This window comes from Nicotiana attenuata, unplaced genomic scaffold (assembly GCF_001879085.1).
Source record: "Nicotiana attenuata strain UT unplaced genomic scaffold, NIATTr2, whole genome shotgun sequence".
NCBI classification, from domain to species: Eukaryota; Viridiplantae; Streptophyta; class Magnoliopsida; order Solanales; family Solanaceae; genus Nicotiana; species Nicotiana attenuata.
This window is the reverse complement of record NW_017671062.1, coordinates 3,416-21,178: the sequence shown is the minus strand read 5'-3', so window position 1 is coordinate 21,178 and position 17,763 is coordinate 3,416. Positions and strand designations below refer to the sequence as shown.

At 36.8% G+C, this 17,763-nt stretch overlaps 1 protein-coding gene and 1 pseudogene across 1 annotated transcript; one reads left to right on the top strand and one right to left on the bottom strand.

Moving 5' to 3' along the window:
- Positions 1-523: 523 nt before the first annotated feature.
- LOC109205606 lies at positions 524-11,122 on the bottom strand. Its single transcript, XM_019368320.1, has 5 exons — positions 11,022-11,122; positions 8,309-10,897; positions 6,250-8,070; positions 1,964-2,219; positions 524-1,837 (listed from the first exon to the last, which is right to left on the bottom strand). The coding sequence occupies exons 2-5, from the start codon at positions 10,799-10,801 to the stop codon at positions 1,275-1,277; spliced, it is 5,133 nt and encodes a 1,710-aa protein (XP_019223865.1). The 5' UTR covers positions 10,802-10,897; positions 11,022-11,122; the 3' UTR covers positions 524-1,274.
- Positions 11,123-16,410: 5,288 nt separating this feature from the next.
- On the top strand, positions 16,411-17,040 carry LOC109205604 (annotated as a pseudogene).
- Positions 17,041-17,763: the final 723 nt, after the last annotated feature.

The following is a 17,763-nucleotide window of genomic DNA, read 5'->3' as shown; positions in this document are numbered from 1 at the left end:
TGACAATCTGGTAGACTTTCATGAACAACTTAATAGATATGTAGAGTGATAATAATATCTACTCTACCAAATTGATAGAGAAATCCTGAAGAGCAAAGGTATGACAATCGGTGACCTCGATAAACAATTTAATCCGATAGAGAAACCCGTGAAGAACTTTTGCGGATCCGAAGTTATTTTCTAAATACCACAAATTCTGAGGATATTCCGCTAAAACCACCCCGAAAAAGTCCCTTTTGCATCAATCACCCCATCCCAATCAAACCACAAATGGGCCTCACTACCCCTCTTTTGATTCTTTTGGTTCTTCTCAGTTTAAGTCTTTAAGAGGTTTCAAGGGGAAAGGCTTAGGCAATATGGTGTATGCAGTGTGCGTGCGCGCGCTTGCATACATACAGCCGGAACAAGCTTACTACAAAATTAACAAATATGTACAAATTTACATGTATGTGCGTATCACAGAAAATTAACTATACACCAACTGGTACCAACACATTCAAATGCCTGTCGTACGAAAACTGAATAGAAATAGAGAAGTTCATGCACTTCATAGAAAGATCAAGCAAATGCAACTATCCGCATGCTGCCAATATGTTAACATTTGACATCATTTCGAACTTCATTGTGAATTGTAGAAGCAAAAGATTAATGCCTCATTTAATGAGATAATTACTTACAGCCATATCCTTCCTCTGTTTTCCAAATAAGGTGCTCTCCTTAAATACAAATAATAGCTGCTCCATAGCCCAAACTCAAATTTATGATTTTCTTTCAAGAGACGTATTATATTATTTCGGACAATTGCTCCTTCGGCATCAGGCACTACGCTAAGGTTAAGCGGGTCAACAAAAAACAAAGAAGCTAAAAGAAGAGGAAACACTGATAAAATCTGTACAATGATCAGCGTAGCAAAATTCCCTGCACCCCTTACCGGCACGAGCCCTTCCGTTGCAATGAACTGGAAAAACCTGCTCCCCGGAACACTAGTGGGCAAAGAGAAGCTAAAAACTATGTACCAAAACTGCCTTGACTATGATGACGTATAATTGGAGAATGCATCATGACTAAGGCAGAAAACAAAAATTCTTCTACCAAGACTGCCCCAGCCACCTACGTTGAATATCCTTGCAAAATGCTATTAACAATGACGGATGCTATACCATCGTCATTTTGCAAACTTAGCGCATCCCAAGGGTAGATGATGACTTGGGCTGGACATGCCATTAGCACGGATCAGGGAACTTGATTCTGGCAACCACATATTCAGAGACAAGCTAACCATCAACGTTTGTGCTCTCAGCAGCAGCTTTGATTGCCTCAGCAGTCATGAGAGCAACAACAGCTTTATGGATGGCTAGATCAGCTCTGTAGAGTAACCTCTGGGCCCTCTCCCTCTTAAGTTTAGCCATGTTAAGAGCATGCTGTGCTGCTCCAGAGGCATCATGCAACCTGAACTCATGAAGATCTGAACTGTCAAATTGCTCAATTGCAAGCCCACGAGATCCTTCAGGTTGATGCTTTTGACTAGGCCACTCAGGTAAGCCCATATTCCACCTATGAACCCCATTTCGCTTCACAACAGTTCTTTGATCAAATGAAGCCACCATCTGTCGATTACTAAGAGAGTGAAATGACCCGATCTTCTTTGGTTTGTTCCTATAAAACTTCGGCTGATGATTCCAATCTGACACATCTGAGTTCAAGGAAAAAAACCCAGAAGCCTCTCGTGGAGAAAAAACTCGGGGTGACGGATGAAGCATAGGAGAACCATCTGAATATTCATGGCTCTGATACACAACCATCTCATCTCCATGCGCATATCCATTTAATCTTCTCCCTGTGAAGGAAAAAAACATTCTTTTATAAAATCACTATAAAGTAGTTACGCAAGATAAGAAAAAAAGAAAAATAATATTTTTAAAACAAAAAGGCATGGATGTTTGCATGGTAGTAAGACATGTACCAAAGGGATGAAGACCATCTTGATCCCTTGGGACAGCATGACTGTGTCCTGAAACTGAGATTTTTCTATGTGAGCGTTGTTTTGAGCCCTTGTTAGGAACCTCCAGACCTCGAGGCTTCAAACAAAATGCAGACATAGGTGGTTTCTCCACGGAAGCTGCTTTCTCCTGGCCTACACTGGCAAAGCCAAGATTTGCATTTGACATTGCTTGCTCCCAGTCCTTCAGTTGCTGCTGATACCTCTCCCAAAGGGGGGGCTGAAGGAAAAAGAAAAAGAATCAGTAAATTGTCTCAGAAAGATCAATCCCATCAAATAGTATTGCAAGCAATACAAATGAAAACTTAAGCATGAAGGAATTTAATAAATACGACCACGAGAAATATAAGACACATGAAAGGGTATCAATCTGATATAGACAGTTTAGCAAGGTAGGGAACATACCAATAAACATGGCATTCACCCAAGTGAGCAATCAAAGGAGTACTTTTTTATCAGTTAAAGTCAGCAAAGAGTCGCCGGGGCAATAAAAAAGCACAGTAAAGACAACAGCACAATTCTTTAACAATTCCTTTATAAAACTGGGACACACACATACAGTTCGAAAAGGACAAACGGGCATAGTATCTCATCTCTCCAATCATCAAAATGTGCCATGTCTCAAATTGGGACATCTTTAAAGATTGAATTTAATGAAGGCATTTCTTAATCGCACATCAGGTAGAGCATATGTTGGCTCTTGCCTTCACAACAGAGTGGGCAAGTTGTTTACTCACAAGAAGCATCTTTCAAAGCAAACTCATAAGGGCCCGCCAGCAAGCACCGCCAATGTAGCTGATGCAGTGAAAGGTCATAACAAAGATCAAGACACATCAGCGCAGACATCCCTCGTCAAATACAGATAATCTAAACTGAAGGGAGGACTGATCAAATTGAAAAATCTCAATTGAAGGAAGGAAAGTTACGAGATATTCAATGCGGTGAAAAACTAGGATATGGTTGGTTCACTACAATATTCAAAACCCGGCACTGTCATGAGTCATGACCAACTTCAAACTTAGTCTGATTGATTGCTTCCTCTTAACCGTACAACTATATACTCTAGAACTACTGATTGCATATAGTTTCTAAGTACCTATATTTTTAGTTTTACCTCTTTTTTCCTTACAGGCTATAACAGCTCTATTGGATGATATACCAAATGTTGATATCATCTCTTTTGAAAAGAAAAAAAGGCAACAACACCAACAACAGTTTCGCCTCAAACTCAATCCCAAGCTAAGTTGGAGTTTGCTCCATGAATCCTCACTATCCATATTACTCCATCTCTAAAACACAAGCATTCAACCAATTTTATTTACTCCTAAAGAAAGGTTGATCTTGGTTAATTTATAAAAGCAAACTAAAGTTATAATTGAGCCTTCTTACTAACGATTCTGAAGTTATGGGATTTGGTGAAAACCCACAGGATCCAATGAAATTTTCTGCAATCAAAATGGTTCCCCAAAAAGACTTTTCGGTCCACAAAGGGAATTGAGACAAAAGACCTCCCAATCTTCTTTCCAATAGTCATGGAAGGTTTTCATTTGATGTTAAGAGCTCCAGATCCTAGCTGGTAGCAAGGGTTTAAAATTGATACCAGAGAAGTTTAGGTTTCCCACATATGGTATGCCGATGATACACTGCAAGTAGATAAAGTATTTTAAAATGATTATGTAGCTTTTGAAGCAATCTCTGGTTACCCATCATGATTTCAGTTAATGCAAACCGTTGCATAAATGAATAGGCCAGATTTTGGGTTACAACGGTGGAGAAATTCCCGATAATTTGTTGGGATTACCATTGCGAGCAAAACAAAAGGATTCTGGTGTTTGGAAGACAGTATCCGGAAAATGCAAATGAAAATTGGATCCTTAGAAAAGACAGTAGTATCTTCGGTGGAAACTAACACACTGGTAAGTCTTGCATAAAACCCCTACTTGTTCGATGTCATAGATTCCCATTCCAGGCATAGTGGCGAAGAAGCCCAATCAGAAATGATTTTTTATGGGTTTTAGGATAAAGAAAAGGAGGGAGTTCACCTGATGAAATAGGACAGGAATCAGGGAGAAAAGGAAAGCGCATGGGAGTGAAAAACCTGAAACTTCAAAACAAAAGCCCGATGCTGAAATGGTATTGGAGATATAATGAAGAAAAAAATGAATTGTAGAAGCAACTTCTCATAACTTAATACGGGAAAGATAATGTAAGATGTAAAAACCAATGACAGCCCATCATGGCATTGCAGTGCAGACATAAAAAATTTGTTAGAAGAATCCAAAACTAAAAGTGGGGAATGAGCAGAAGATCAGGTTTTGGCTTGTCAAAGGGCTGGAGGAGATGGGTTTAAAAGATTTAATTCCACAACTTGTGTCTGGTTACTGATAAAACTGCAATGTTGCAGACTGCCTTAACACTACAGGATGGACTCTTCAGAAGAAATTCCTTTAATTGGGAAATTGAAAGGGAAAATATATTGTTTAATAAATTGGAGACTTTTTCTTGTGACAAGTTTAATATATTGGAGACTGCTGTGCTGGATGTAAATTCTACATCCTGGACAAGCAGTAAAACTGGATTCTTTATGGGTAAGTCATGTTATCAGATCCTAGTTATGCAAGGAAGGACGTAGAAGAACTTGGCCTAGGAAGATGATACAGAAAACCAATGCCCCTCCTGATTTTACTAAGAAATAGAATATAAACAGCAGGTGGTATGTCCGTGAACAAGATACAGAGTCAATTAAGCATCATCTTCTATACTGAAGACAAAATTGCTGATATGGACAATGTTTCTTAACTATATGGAGGTCAATCGGTGATACCAGGTGAAGCAAAGCAGGCTCCAATAAGGTGGCACTTGGCAGGCAGGCCAGGCACAGAAACTCTGGAAAAAAACACAGAAACTCCGGAAAAAAAACACAGAAACCATACTGGAAGACCATTCCATCGTGTTTTTCAGACAATATGAACAGAAAGACGGAAAACTTTTCTGATAGACAAAAGGTAAATACCTCAAATGTAAATTTTATGCTTTTGCTATAGGGAAAACATTGTTGTTGATAGAGAGGACATTTTGCACTTGATAGATTTTTCCTTTTGGGATAAGTGGAATTGATAGACTACTTACACCGAGTGTTATCAAAGGCGAAAAGCGCAAAAAAGCTCTAAGGTATGTCTGCCATTTTTTAAGCCAAAGTGAAAATAAAAAGTGGGCATTAATGAAGAAAGGCGCAAATGGAGAAAAACTACAAATATGTATGTATAGTCCAAGACTAATATCTATAAGCATGAATACCAAATATATTGACATAGAAATTGAGGAAAATTTACGATAAAGTGAAATATCAATTGTTTAGTGTCACCTCTTCACAATTACGCTCATTGGCAAGGAAAAGTATGCCTTAGAACCTTGACGACAACAATGAAGCGCCCGCTAAGCGGGGCAAAGCGCTCAACATGTTTTGAGCCTTGCTTCAGGGCTGAAGCACGCTTTAAGTGCGCTTTGATAACACTGCTTACACCTAGAAAACAGCCAAGCCCAGTGTATTTGATAGTACCTTCTTGGTGCTTCCTTAATAAAATTACCTTACTTTATTAGAAGAAAAAAGAAAGATCGATTTGGTTAATACGGGTTGTAGAGGGCATGATTTTTTGTCCTTTAAATTAATTGGTCAGAGTACAATAACACTAAAGTCATGATGAGTCATGTGCAATTCAAGGTCTATCCTATAAACAACTGGACATCAACCACAGTACATCATCCAAGAGGACTCAAATTACTGGGCATAATATGATGCCCACTTACGATAGCTCGATATGTTTACAACCCTTAAATAAGTGTAGAATATGTTTCTCCACAGAGGCTTGAGCACCATCAGCGCAAGTGGACCATCTTGCCGAACAAACAGAAGGCATCACAATTTTAATAATTTGGTGCAGAGACCAAATAAATAAATAAAGTTGTTATCCATAAGCATGTTTGTCCCCTTCCTCCATTTACAGCCAAAAACGCTACCAAAATTGGTCAAATCTCATAAGTAATAGATCCCAAGACCAAAGATACGGACTCTAACCCCCTAAAAGCTTGTATAAATATAAGCTTGTTTAAATTTATAACAAGACCGCCACTCAAATTATTTGTGTAAATATTTAGCAAATATATTTTCAGCAGCTAATCACAGCTAAAAGGTGTAGTAACACAGGATCAGATGCCGGCAATTGATGTTGCCAATATCAATTTAATCATACCTGGAGATGGCGTATTAATGCCATGCCCTTTTTCTGACGCTTAATCCCCCAATGGTCATAAACAGATCTAACGACTTCCATGGACCCTACACCAACCATCAGCTCTTCCAGCTCATCGGGCGTAAAGTGATCACGTTGACGGGCATATGCAACTTTCTCAAACATGTCCATCGTCTTCTCAAACAATTCATCAGATATCTCTTCACATTTACTCTCACCGGAGCAAGAGAAATTATTCTTGGACAACCACTGCTCGTCCTCACTGTCCATGTCATATAATATATGTGACGGATCCATGGCCATGTCAACATCACTTTCAACCTGTCGATAGTACTTTGCTGAAGAGCGAATGAAGGAGACTTCTGATGCATAATCTTCAATTTCTTCTATCAAACGAACACCAGGAATAGGAATGTTTTTAACTGAGGCAGCACGTATATTCCTGTTATAACACTCTTCATGCATCTCCTTGAACAACATCCACTGGCTTCTGTCAGGAAACTCCAGGACCCAATCCTTTCCCCCTTTCCACATCATGGCATGTGTAAAGCGATTGGTAGAGCCAGGCTGCAAAATGTTATGAACTTTATATGAATACTTGGTAACCCCAGAAAATTTGACAGCAATTCTCCATTCATTGTGACCCGCAATTTCCAGGACCACCCGTGCTCCAAATTCTCTCCACCCTTTGTCCGGAACAGTGACCAACACATTTGCATCACAAGATAGTAACTCAATATTTCTCTGTGAACCACTACAATTATCTGCATTCTTCTTCTCACTAGCTCTTCTGATTCTTTTATAAGGAAGAGTTCGTGGGCTGTGATTTCTGTGCATTGAACCCAAATCATAACCTCCGTATGGCAATGTGTACTGCACCTGCGTTCGAGGTTTCTTTGGCCCGTTGCCAAATCCACCACGTGTAAAATTTGTCTTCCCATCAACCAACACAGGTGAAATTTCTCCAAAAGGGGAAGAACTGGAGCTGTTTCTGTTACGACACAGCAATCCTCTAGGACCAGAAGGGTTGGGGCTCTGGACCATGTGATCACTCATACCAGCAATAATGGGACATTGGACCACATTACTAGTAACAGTTAGGTTTGGGCTAGAAATCATGCCATCACTTTTATTCAGAGTCAAATGAGATGCCCCGCCCAAGATAATTCCTTTTCCTTCTGATAGTCCCTCTACTTGGTCAAATGATGGAATTACAACACTCATCCCCACCAATCCAGAATGGCACCGAGCACTGGACAAGCTGTGAGATATATTGTTAGACTGCCTTCTCCCTGGAGATGCAACAAACTGGTCTAATCCTTGACCAACAGATTCCGATTTGTTTGACACAACAATCACATCAGACGTGCCCAATTCAGAATGTTTGGCAATGAAAGAGCTCTGGGTAATATCTAATTGACAATTTTGAGATGACTTCAATGAAACATGTTCACTAAGCTGTTGTTTACACGCTAAACTCCCCAGTTTCCGTTCAGCAAATGATGACCCTCCAGTAGCTCCAGTAGATGAAGCTACAATATTCTCAGCGATATCAGAGCACTCCACCCTACTGCCGTCATCTTTAACTGGCTGGCAAGCATTTATAGAATCATAATCCTGAAGGCTAACACAAGCAAAGTTGCGCTCCATGAGTAACCTGAGATGTAGGCATATGAAGAAAGTGGGTGCAGCAGCAAATGATAGAGCAAAAGGAGGAATTCTTCCGAGCTTCATTGCAGAACTAAAAGTAGAACTAGTAAGCCTTGCACTGGAACACTCTATCGAGGTGCCTGTGGGCAGGCAAGCTAGCACTAACTTCTTCTGCAAGTAAATAAGATATGATCATGATCACCATGGTTAGTTACAAATAACAATGGTGAAACATAGATGGGGATAAGTAAAATCTGGAAAGAGGGAAAAAGGAAACAGCAAAAGAACAAAAGAGATATAGCATACTACCCTGCCTGTAGCATTAAGAACAAAAGATACATCAAAAGATGAAGGCTAGAACGAAGAACAAAATAGCAGACCTACACATCACATTGAGAATGAGAAGTACCTTAAATGAGGAAGGGTCTGCATGAGCATTGAACTGTAATTGCTCACTTCTGCAATCGAGGGACTTGATATTCTCATATGTGCACTCGGAGAGGGGCAGCTGCTTAGCAAGCAAACTACGTTTCTGAAGCTTGGAGTCCAGGTATAACCATTTTGAATATTTGAGTTTAGAAAAACAGTAAAATGCAAAAGACTGCTGCTTCCTAGAATCCTGAATAGAAGAAAGCCGAAACCTTACTGAAGTTACAGGTAACTGAAGACTCTCAAACCTCCATGCTTCATCAGCTTGATTGAATAATGTTAGGACAAAGAAAATAAAGGCCATGGCGTGGTTGAGGCAACACTCAAATAAAAGAAACCTGAGTCCAACTGCATTATCAACAAAAAGCATCTCCAAAATAATTTTTGGCCACCTTATCACAATGGCACCATGCTGCAGCAGCAAAACAGTGTGAGACAGCCAAATCTGTTCTGCTTCAAGCAGCAACAACGGCAATGTGGGTAGACATATTTCAACCCTGAATTGCTTAGCTTCTAGCAATGGCATGTTTAATCTTAGCACCCCTTCATCATTAACTGCAGGCAATAATTTCTCTCTCTCAGGGCCAGGAATGCACATAATACTGGTATTACAGTTCTGCAATCCATCCACAGCTGGTGCAACAGAAACGGTAGATATACCAGCTCCATAAGCTTTGTCAGCTTCATACACAGGTAATAGTCCATCCCTCTTCTTGTGGAAACGCCTTCGAACATAAACAACAGGTTTTCTATCTTTGTGGCTGCTATGACTTCCGAAAGAATTCTCAGCCTTGCTAAGATCAATCAGTTTGTCAGGGAACAAAAGATCACAATCTGGCTTGCCTTTACTGTTGTTCAAGGAACCTAAATTCCAGTTTGTGCTCTCAGTTTTGGCATGTAGCGGTGATGAGACAACAGGGGTAGATAACTGAAACGATTTCTGTTTCTTCGACGGCCTGGAAGGAGAAGACTTTACTCGACGAGATGATCGAGCCAACCAAGATATAATGGGCTCTGAGTCCAGACTGTTACCTGGGTGGCTGTCATCATCTACAGTCAAGTCTAATTTTCTTTTCTCAATGTTTTTCTTAACATTTGCAGATTTCCTGACTTTCTTTTTTCCAGGTACCTCCACAGGTAAAAGCAAGAGTTTAAACCGCTCAGTTTCTAGGTTTATCCATTCCTCATCTCGGTCATCATATTTAACATGATGGAGTTTCCTCTCTGGGTCATAATCATTCAGAAGACCATAATACCAACTCTCATCCAATGGCCAAAAGACTTTAATCCTTCGGTTCAATACCCAGTAAGCATCCAAATCCTTAGGAAGAACTTCATAGAAATGACGGCGTTTCCTAGAAATACCCCTCGCTTTGAACTTCTGCCTTGGTCGTAGAACTCTGCTAGCAGTATCAACTGATGCAGATTCTGAACCAGCCAAGGAATTCCCCTCCCGACTAACAAAATCCTGACCAGAAGTGAGTAAAGAAGATAATCGTTCAGCAGATAGTGATGCTGAAGATCTACTTTTGGAAGAAAAACCTGTACAACTAGGGTCAAATCTCGATGACAGCATCCTTGCTGCATTCTGCTCAAGGTTCTCCTCATCATCATCATCCAAAGAATCTTGACAAAAGCTTCCGAAGTTATCTCCAGATGGTAAACCCCGTTTTACAGATTTTCTACTCGAAGATGACAAATCCTTTCTCTTGTTACGAGTACTCCGGTGCTTTCTAGAAGATGCTTCACCATTATTTACAGCTACATGACCATCTTCCTTAGCATGCCGAATTGAACTCGCCTTATCTTTCTTCTTTTCCCGTGATTCATCAACACTTATCTTTCTCTTTACCTTGACGGTAACACCATTGCCAGCCGAACTACTAGGTAATTTAGAAGTCCCTTCATCACTTTTAGCTTCTCCACCAGAAAAGGCCCGCTTTTTTGGAAGCTGATCACCCTCAGTCTCCTCGGGTTCACTTTTTAACTTGCCATTGCCGATGACAGAAGTCTGAATCCTCGATGATAACTGCGAACCTCGACCACTACTATCAAACTTCCTTCGCCCCACAGAACCACGCGGGCGCTTAGGAATTGGAATAGCATTACCATTACTATCTAAACTAAGAGAAAATCCATTCAACCCATTGCTGTAATTCAACCTTTTCTCCAGCCCAGATGATGATAACTGCGATTCAACTGGTCCCCCACTATCCCCCCCATTCACATGATCCTCATCTGTGTTAGTCCTACTCTTCTTCCCAGATGGCTCAGGCTTGTCCAATGACACCTCTTTTATACTCTTCCTCTTCTTCTTCTTCTTCTTCCTAACATCAATATCACTGTCCTCAGCAGAAAATTTCACCTTCTTCAAATCCCCAAACTTATACAGTGTCTGCAGATCCAAAGACCTTTGTTTCTTCGAATTCTCGACAGAACCACCACCAGATTTTTCTTCGACACCACTTTCCATCTACAATAATCACTCAATAACCGAACAACAAATAATTCCCCAAATTTCATATTCCATCACACATCATATGTTCACACAAAATACGTATTTCCAGATCTGTTAGGCAGAAATTCGCAACAAAATACTCAATCAAAACACAAAAACCTTCACAATTAACAAAAGAAATGGATACATTTCTTCAATTGAATAGATTAAATTCAACATACAGAAATACACGTACCTTTTCCTCGGAATTATCGAACTAGAAACCGAAAATGGCGAAGATCCGCCACATGCAAAGGGTGAAATTCTAGGGCTCCGATCAGAGAAATTGAGGGGGGGGGGGGGGGAACTAGTGTGATTTGGTTCGATTGGAAACCCTAACTGATTTTATCTTATTAATTTAAATTTTTGTAAATAATATCGTTTTTCTGAATTTTACCCTTCCTTTTTTCCCCTAAGGAGAGAAAGAAAAGCGAAAGTGAGAGAGGTTTTAGGGTTCGTTTTGGTTTTACAATTTTCAGAGAAACTTTTTTGTAGAAATATCGTTCAATAAATTTCGCCACGTGGCATCCTTTATCTCCGTTTATGATTACAGTTAACGGTGAGAGATTTGATTTATTGGCAGGGAATTTGAGAAAATATAATGACGTGTTATCTTACGTGGCAAGATCGACGGTGGAGATTAGATGCTCGGTGGTAATTGACGGCTTGGATAAAAGAGTTATTTGGGAAGAGTTCGGTAATTAATTATGGGAGAAAGGGTAGCTTTTCCTTTTATGGGTTATAAAACGAAATGGGCATACAATTTATGAAAAATAACAAGAAAGTCCATGGCATTTTTTTCCTGCGTAAATACGGGTAATAGGGGTTATTTCACGAAGTTTTAAGAAGCATACTCGCTCTTTATCTGTCACGTGGTAAATTTAGCTCATAGACGAAATAAATTTACGCATTTAATATTACCAAATTATTATAGATAAACTAATCATCTTAAATCTATATCTATATCTATATATATATATATATATATAGGAATAAAGTTTGCATTGTGGTTAAGCCAAGTGGCTAGCTATTAAGAAGTCACTTGGCAAACTTAGAACAAAGAGATGATTAATTAATGAAATCAAAATGGAAACAAATTAATTCAAATTTTTATTTATGTATATCTATCTATATGGAATAGGAGAAGCAAAAGCACTACATTAAGACAAGTGTCTTGACCACAAAAAGCCAAGTGGCATTGTTAAGACAAAATAAACTACTTTTCTAACTATTTTTTTTTGAATTTTAAATTTTGAATTAGTTGGTTACACTACTTGAATTAACAAATATAGATATCATATAATTATCAATAAAAAGAAAATTACAAAAAAAATATTCTAATCATTCAAATTGGAGTTTTATAATTATTTTTACAATAAAAAAATCAAAAAATCAAAAGTTACCAATTCAAATTGGAGAGTAATTTCTTACTAATATAGTAGTAGTAGTGTGTGTGTGGCAGTAGTTTATACTAAATTGGTAATTTATTAATAATTCGTATTTTAATTTAACAATATTAAGTAATGGATAATACAATTAGATAACCAAGAATTATAAGAAACAATTAATTAGGTATTCTATATATTTTTTTTAAAAGAAGTGTAGTTTCTATGTTTTTTAAAAAGAAAGCACCATCCCTACGTTAGGTGTTCCATATTTAAAAAAAAATAGTATCAACATTTTTTTAAAGAAAACGAGCAGTTAATTAGGTATTCTATATCTAAAAAAAGTAGTTTCTTCCTTTTTTAAAAGAAAACGTCTGTACATTTGAAACCTTAAAGAACGACAATTGGGAACGCCATTTTTACCTATTTGCCCTAATAATTTTATCCTTCAAATTCGGCACTTCAATCTCACGATGTCTCATCACGATTTCAATTCTTTAACCACGAACTCTTTTTCCCTGGGTTCCAGTAACATGACTTCACATTTTTGTCAAATTGTCAGATCAGTTACTTTTATACAGTACTAATATCTCTTCTTCAGATGGCTCTACAACTTCTCACACCAAATTCAGTTTCTAGGTAATTTGACATGGAAGAACAGAGAAACTCACAAGAAAAACTTTGAAATATGCATACGGAAACAGAAACGGGCTAAATATTCCTCGCGTAAGAACGGTATGAACTTTTATCACTATATGCAGATTTGCACTATAAAATTAGTACTATTTTTCTTAAAGTTACAAACAATTAAAACTGATCATGACTTTTGAAACAGATATATTTGATTGTTATGAAGTCTCGTTAATCCATTACAATTGTCCTCTGTCTTTTTCTTTGGCGTAAATTAAATATACCCTTTTAACCTGATTGAAGTTACTTTGTATGTCTGCTACTTGATCTTTGATTTGTGATGCAAAATTTTATTTTTAAATTTTATTGAAGTTGGTTGCAGAAGTGATATATGTTGTGGTATTTAAATTTTTTAACTAAAGTAGCAATTTCACAGGATGTGATGTCTTGAAGTTGCCGTCATTGCTTAACTTTATTAATTAAAGATTTATATATAATTGAGTTCAAAAAAGCAAAATTTTGTTTTTAAAGTTTATTGAAGTTCGTTGTAGATGTGATATATGTTATGGTATTTAAATTTTTTGACTAAGCTAGCAATTTCACAAGAAGTGATGTCTTGAAGTTGTCGTCATTGCTTAACTTTATTAATTAAAGATTTATATATAATTGAGTTCAAAAAATGAAAGACACAAAAAAACATAAGGTGGTACTTCTAAGCAATAGTCGTGAGGTGCGCAAAAGTTGATTAGGACAGTTCTATTATATAGATAAAAAAGAAACTTAGCTATATTAATTAGAAAGCTATTGTAATTAGAACTTCTTATACAATAATTAGAGAGTAATAGTGTTCTTATTTTTTGGCATTGAGTTTACATTTTGTTTCTTCTTTGATCATATTCTAGGAAGGAATTGCTATTAGCTATCGGGTGTTACAATAATCTACCAAATGCATAGATAACTGTTTTCTCGCTCAATATCTGATATTCTTTTCTGTTAATGCCTTCTATCAAAAGAGTTTTGGCACGTTTCATCATTTCAGTATGAGCCACAATGTTCAAATCACGACAAGAACAAAATTTGCAATATGGTTTGTCGGCTTCACATATGCATTCTTTAAACTTACCTTTGGAATGGCTATTGGCTTTAAATTTTCTTCAATTTCTTTGTCCATATATTTGGTATTTATTCTTATAGATAGATTAGTCTTTACACACACACATATTTGTCGTTTTTCTCCGTTTGCACTTTGCACTTATACCCCCAACAGAACTTAGAGCTTTTTTGCGTTTTTCGGCTTTGATAGTACTGTTGGCTTCTCTGGTGATTGGTTCTTCATGAGCTACTAGAATGTTGCTCATATATTATATCCATATTATATTCTATAGTTTAGGATCAATTGATGCTTTTATGTACACTCTAATATTTCATGGAGTTGCATTATGTACAGGCGACCACTAAAGTATCAAGGTGCCTAAACTTAGGTTCATATAATTACTTTGATTTTGTTACATTAGATGAATAATGTACACTTCGGCGTCAGTGAGTCTTTGAAAAAGTTATATGTCAGCATTTGTTGTAGACTAATGAAAATGTAGCAAGGGAGATCATTAATCATCAATTTCCTTTCGCTTCAATGAGACTATTTTCTGATCTTATATATTGTTAATTTTGATGGCATTGTTGTATTTAAGTTAATTTGTTTTGATAATGGTAAGAAAAAGCTAACGATTTGTTGCCCTAACTATTTTTCTTTTGCTTTGTGCGATACAGCTGGTATTAACTCTCACTTATCTTGCCATTGTTATTAAATATGCAGTTGGCAAAACCCTGTTAGGCACATTTCCAATGCAGAAAACTTCTGTGAATATGAAGTACTCCTTCCTTTCATATTATATGAGGTAGTTTGACTCGGCACGGAGTTTAAGAAAAAAGAAGAAGACCTTTGAAACTTGTGGTCTTAAAAGCTTAAAGGGTAAAAGTTTGTGGGGCCATGACATTTGTACGGCTATAAAAGCTTCTCATTAAGGGTAAATGGGTAAAATAAAAGAGTTTAAAGTTAAATTATTTTCAAATTTAGAAATGTGTCATTTATTTTGGAACAGACTAAAAAGGAAAGTACCTCATTTAATATGAAACGGAGGGAGTATATTTTATTTTTATTTTATCAATAATCATTTTTCTCATATACTACTATCATGAAGGATAATGAAATGGTAATTGAGGCCTTTTGTCACAATTCTATGATTATAAAAGGCCACAATTTTTATGTTTTTCAAATCATTGGTTTCCTCTGTGCGTGCTTCTATCATTTAGTTTGATTCTGTTATCATTTGAGGCTACACACTAAGTTATGTGGGATCTACAACCTTTTTCCTTTTAGGCACATTTATCTCCACTGTACTATACCAATAGTAAAAATTAGTAAGTTGCAGAAGTAGCTCCCCACTTGAGGATATATGATGTTGGATACTCAAAAGTTTGATGCTATTATGCTGATTTGTATATATTTATACTTCTACACTAGGAAAGAATAAGATAGTCATAGTTTTCCTCTTGCAATTATTGTCGACCCTGTTGCATTTAAGACCATAATCAATTGCTCATACTCCGACTTATAGTGCTCCAGATGTTCAATCTAGAAAAGAGGACTAAGGCATGCAAGTAACTGTGCATTTACTTAATGTCATTTTCTTTATTCGGTAAAGGGTGTGGATGTTGCATTTCCATAACAGCAATATCTCTTTTATGATTCTATATTCTTTTCCTCTTATGAGTAGTTAAGAAGTTACTGTTATTGGTAGCTTTATAAGCTGTTGAAATTACTGGTCATAATTCTAAAGTTGCATAAATAATTACTTCCTCTGTTCCAGTTTATGTGAACCTATTTCCTTTTTGATTCGTTCCAAAAAGAATGAACTCTTTCTAAATTTGGTAACAATTTAGCTTAAACTTACAATTCAACCCTTAATGAAAAGCTTTTATAATCACACAAATACTCTGGGCCCCCTTTAGATTTGTTTAGGATCACAAATTCCAAAAGTCTTCATTTTTTTCTTAAACTCTGTGGCCAATCAAACAGGTTCACATAAATTGAAACGGAAGGAGTACATCTTATTATACCATCCCCCTTAATCAGGTTTAAATAGGTGACAGGGATGGAGGTTTAAGAAGAGCCAGAGAAAGCTTACCAATATCACTCCTTTGTGTAATTGTAGGGTATTTTAGATTCAGAGGAACCATTGATATTTCAAGATAAAACTATATCCTTGCTGGAAATATTCAAATGCTTACGTACAAAATATGTACTTTTGTAGTAATAGAAACACAGATAAAGTATCTTGTTAATACAGTGGAATTCATAGGCTCTCCTACATTCTTACGGGGAATGATTACACACTAACTTTTGTACAGATATAACACCTTCTTGGTGTTGGTTAATGGCTATAAAATGTTAACTTACCTATAAAATTATATTTATGTGCATGTAGTTGGTATGGGAACTGTTACTACGATGTTCATCGTCTTACGCATGAAGTAAGTATCTTTTTATTTATTTTTTACGGTTGAAAAATACCTAGGGTCAAGACAAAACATATAAATACCCCGAGGGTTGGTAGTTGATCGAGCCTACCCTACATGAGTTGGATGCTTCAATGAGAGAAGGTGAGTAATTTGATGCAAGTTGAATTTTGAGTATTAATATTTTTTGTCTTACATTGTTGATTGAAATTTTCAGACCTTTACTTATATTTTCTGGGTTTTGAAAATTTGCAATGACCCTAATGATGGTAAACGAAAGTGTGAAGCATTCTGGCCCATATTCACCATTGCACATCGGAGGGGCAGATATGTTTATGACCTTTAATATGGAAGAAATGAAATATCAAAAAGAGCTGTATAACTTCTATTTGGACAACATTATGCAGATCACAACCTGATTGAAAGGTGGAAGAAAGTGTTTGAAGCCAACATTCTCCACAACTTACAAAATCTGTTTGTTTTTTATATTCAATTCTTTCCTATTTTCAGTGTTTTGACATGCAACCTGGATATGAGCATCTCTGCTGCTTGCATTGCATACAACCTCGCGATCACAACTTTGCAACTACTTGTGCATATCGTGTCCCCAAGAACCTTAGGAAAGTTAGTGTAATAAAGTATGTACATTGTGGATGTCAAGGTTGTGCAAGTGGGAAATAATTATTTTCCTGTATGTGTCTGACTTTTTCAATCTTGAAAGACTATGGCTTTGTCGTCTTTCTGAATTTTCAGGGTATTAGAAACCTTTGTTTGTGGCACTCTAGCTGGTATACATGGCTTGCTTTTTCGAGGCTATAAAGAATATTATTGGACTTCATGAAATAAATTGTATGTTTCTTTATTGTGTTTCCTTATGACTTCATTGTAGGAATATCAATTATATTTACATGTTCCAAAAATAATAATATTTCCATGGTCCTTTGTATCTACCGTATTTTCAAGATATATTTTCTTATGAAAAATTATATTTATTATTCTCCGCGCAACGCGCGGGTACGAATACTAGTATATATTAAAGGAATAAAGTTTGCATTGTGGCTAAGCCAACTGGCTAGCTATTAAGAAGCCACTTGGCGAACTTAGAACAAAGAGATGATTAATTAATGAAATCAAAATGAAAACAAATTAATTCAGATTTTGATTTACCTTTCTTCCCTTTAATAATTAACTAGTATTAGTACCCCGCGCGATGCGCGGACAAAAATCATGTCAAATTGTGATGTAGGTTGTTTGAATCATGTGCGAATAAGCTTAAAATATAAACCTCTGAGATAAAAAATTATATAACATAGATATTAATTATGAAGCAGGACATGAAATTATTGTTCAAATCTCGTAGTGGGCAACCTTTATATATAAATATATATATATATATATATATAT

Bases quoted from the DNA above. Each gene is read 5' to 3' on its own strand.
- LOC109205606 (XM_019368320.1), bottom strand. From the start codon at position 10,801: ATGGAAAGTGGTGTCGAAGAAAAATCTGGTGGTGGTTCTGTCGAGAAT. The intron at 2,220-6,249 runs GTATGATTAAAT...TTTTTCCTTCAG, and splicing joins CATTAATACGCCATCTCCAG to CCCCCCCTTTGGGAGAGGTA. The intron at 1,838-1,963 runs GTACATGTCTTA...TTTCCTTCACAG, and splicing joins AGATGGTCTTCATCCCTTTG to GGAGAAGATTAAATGGATAT.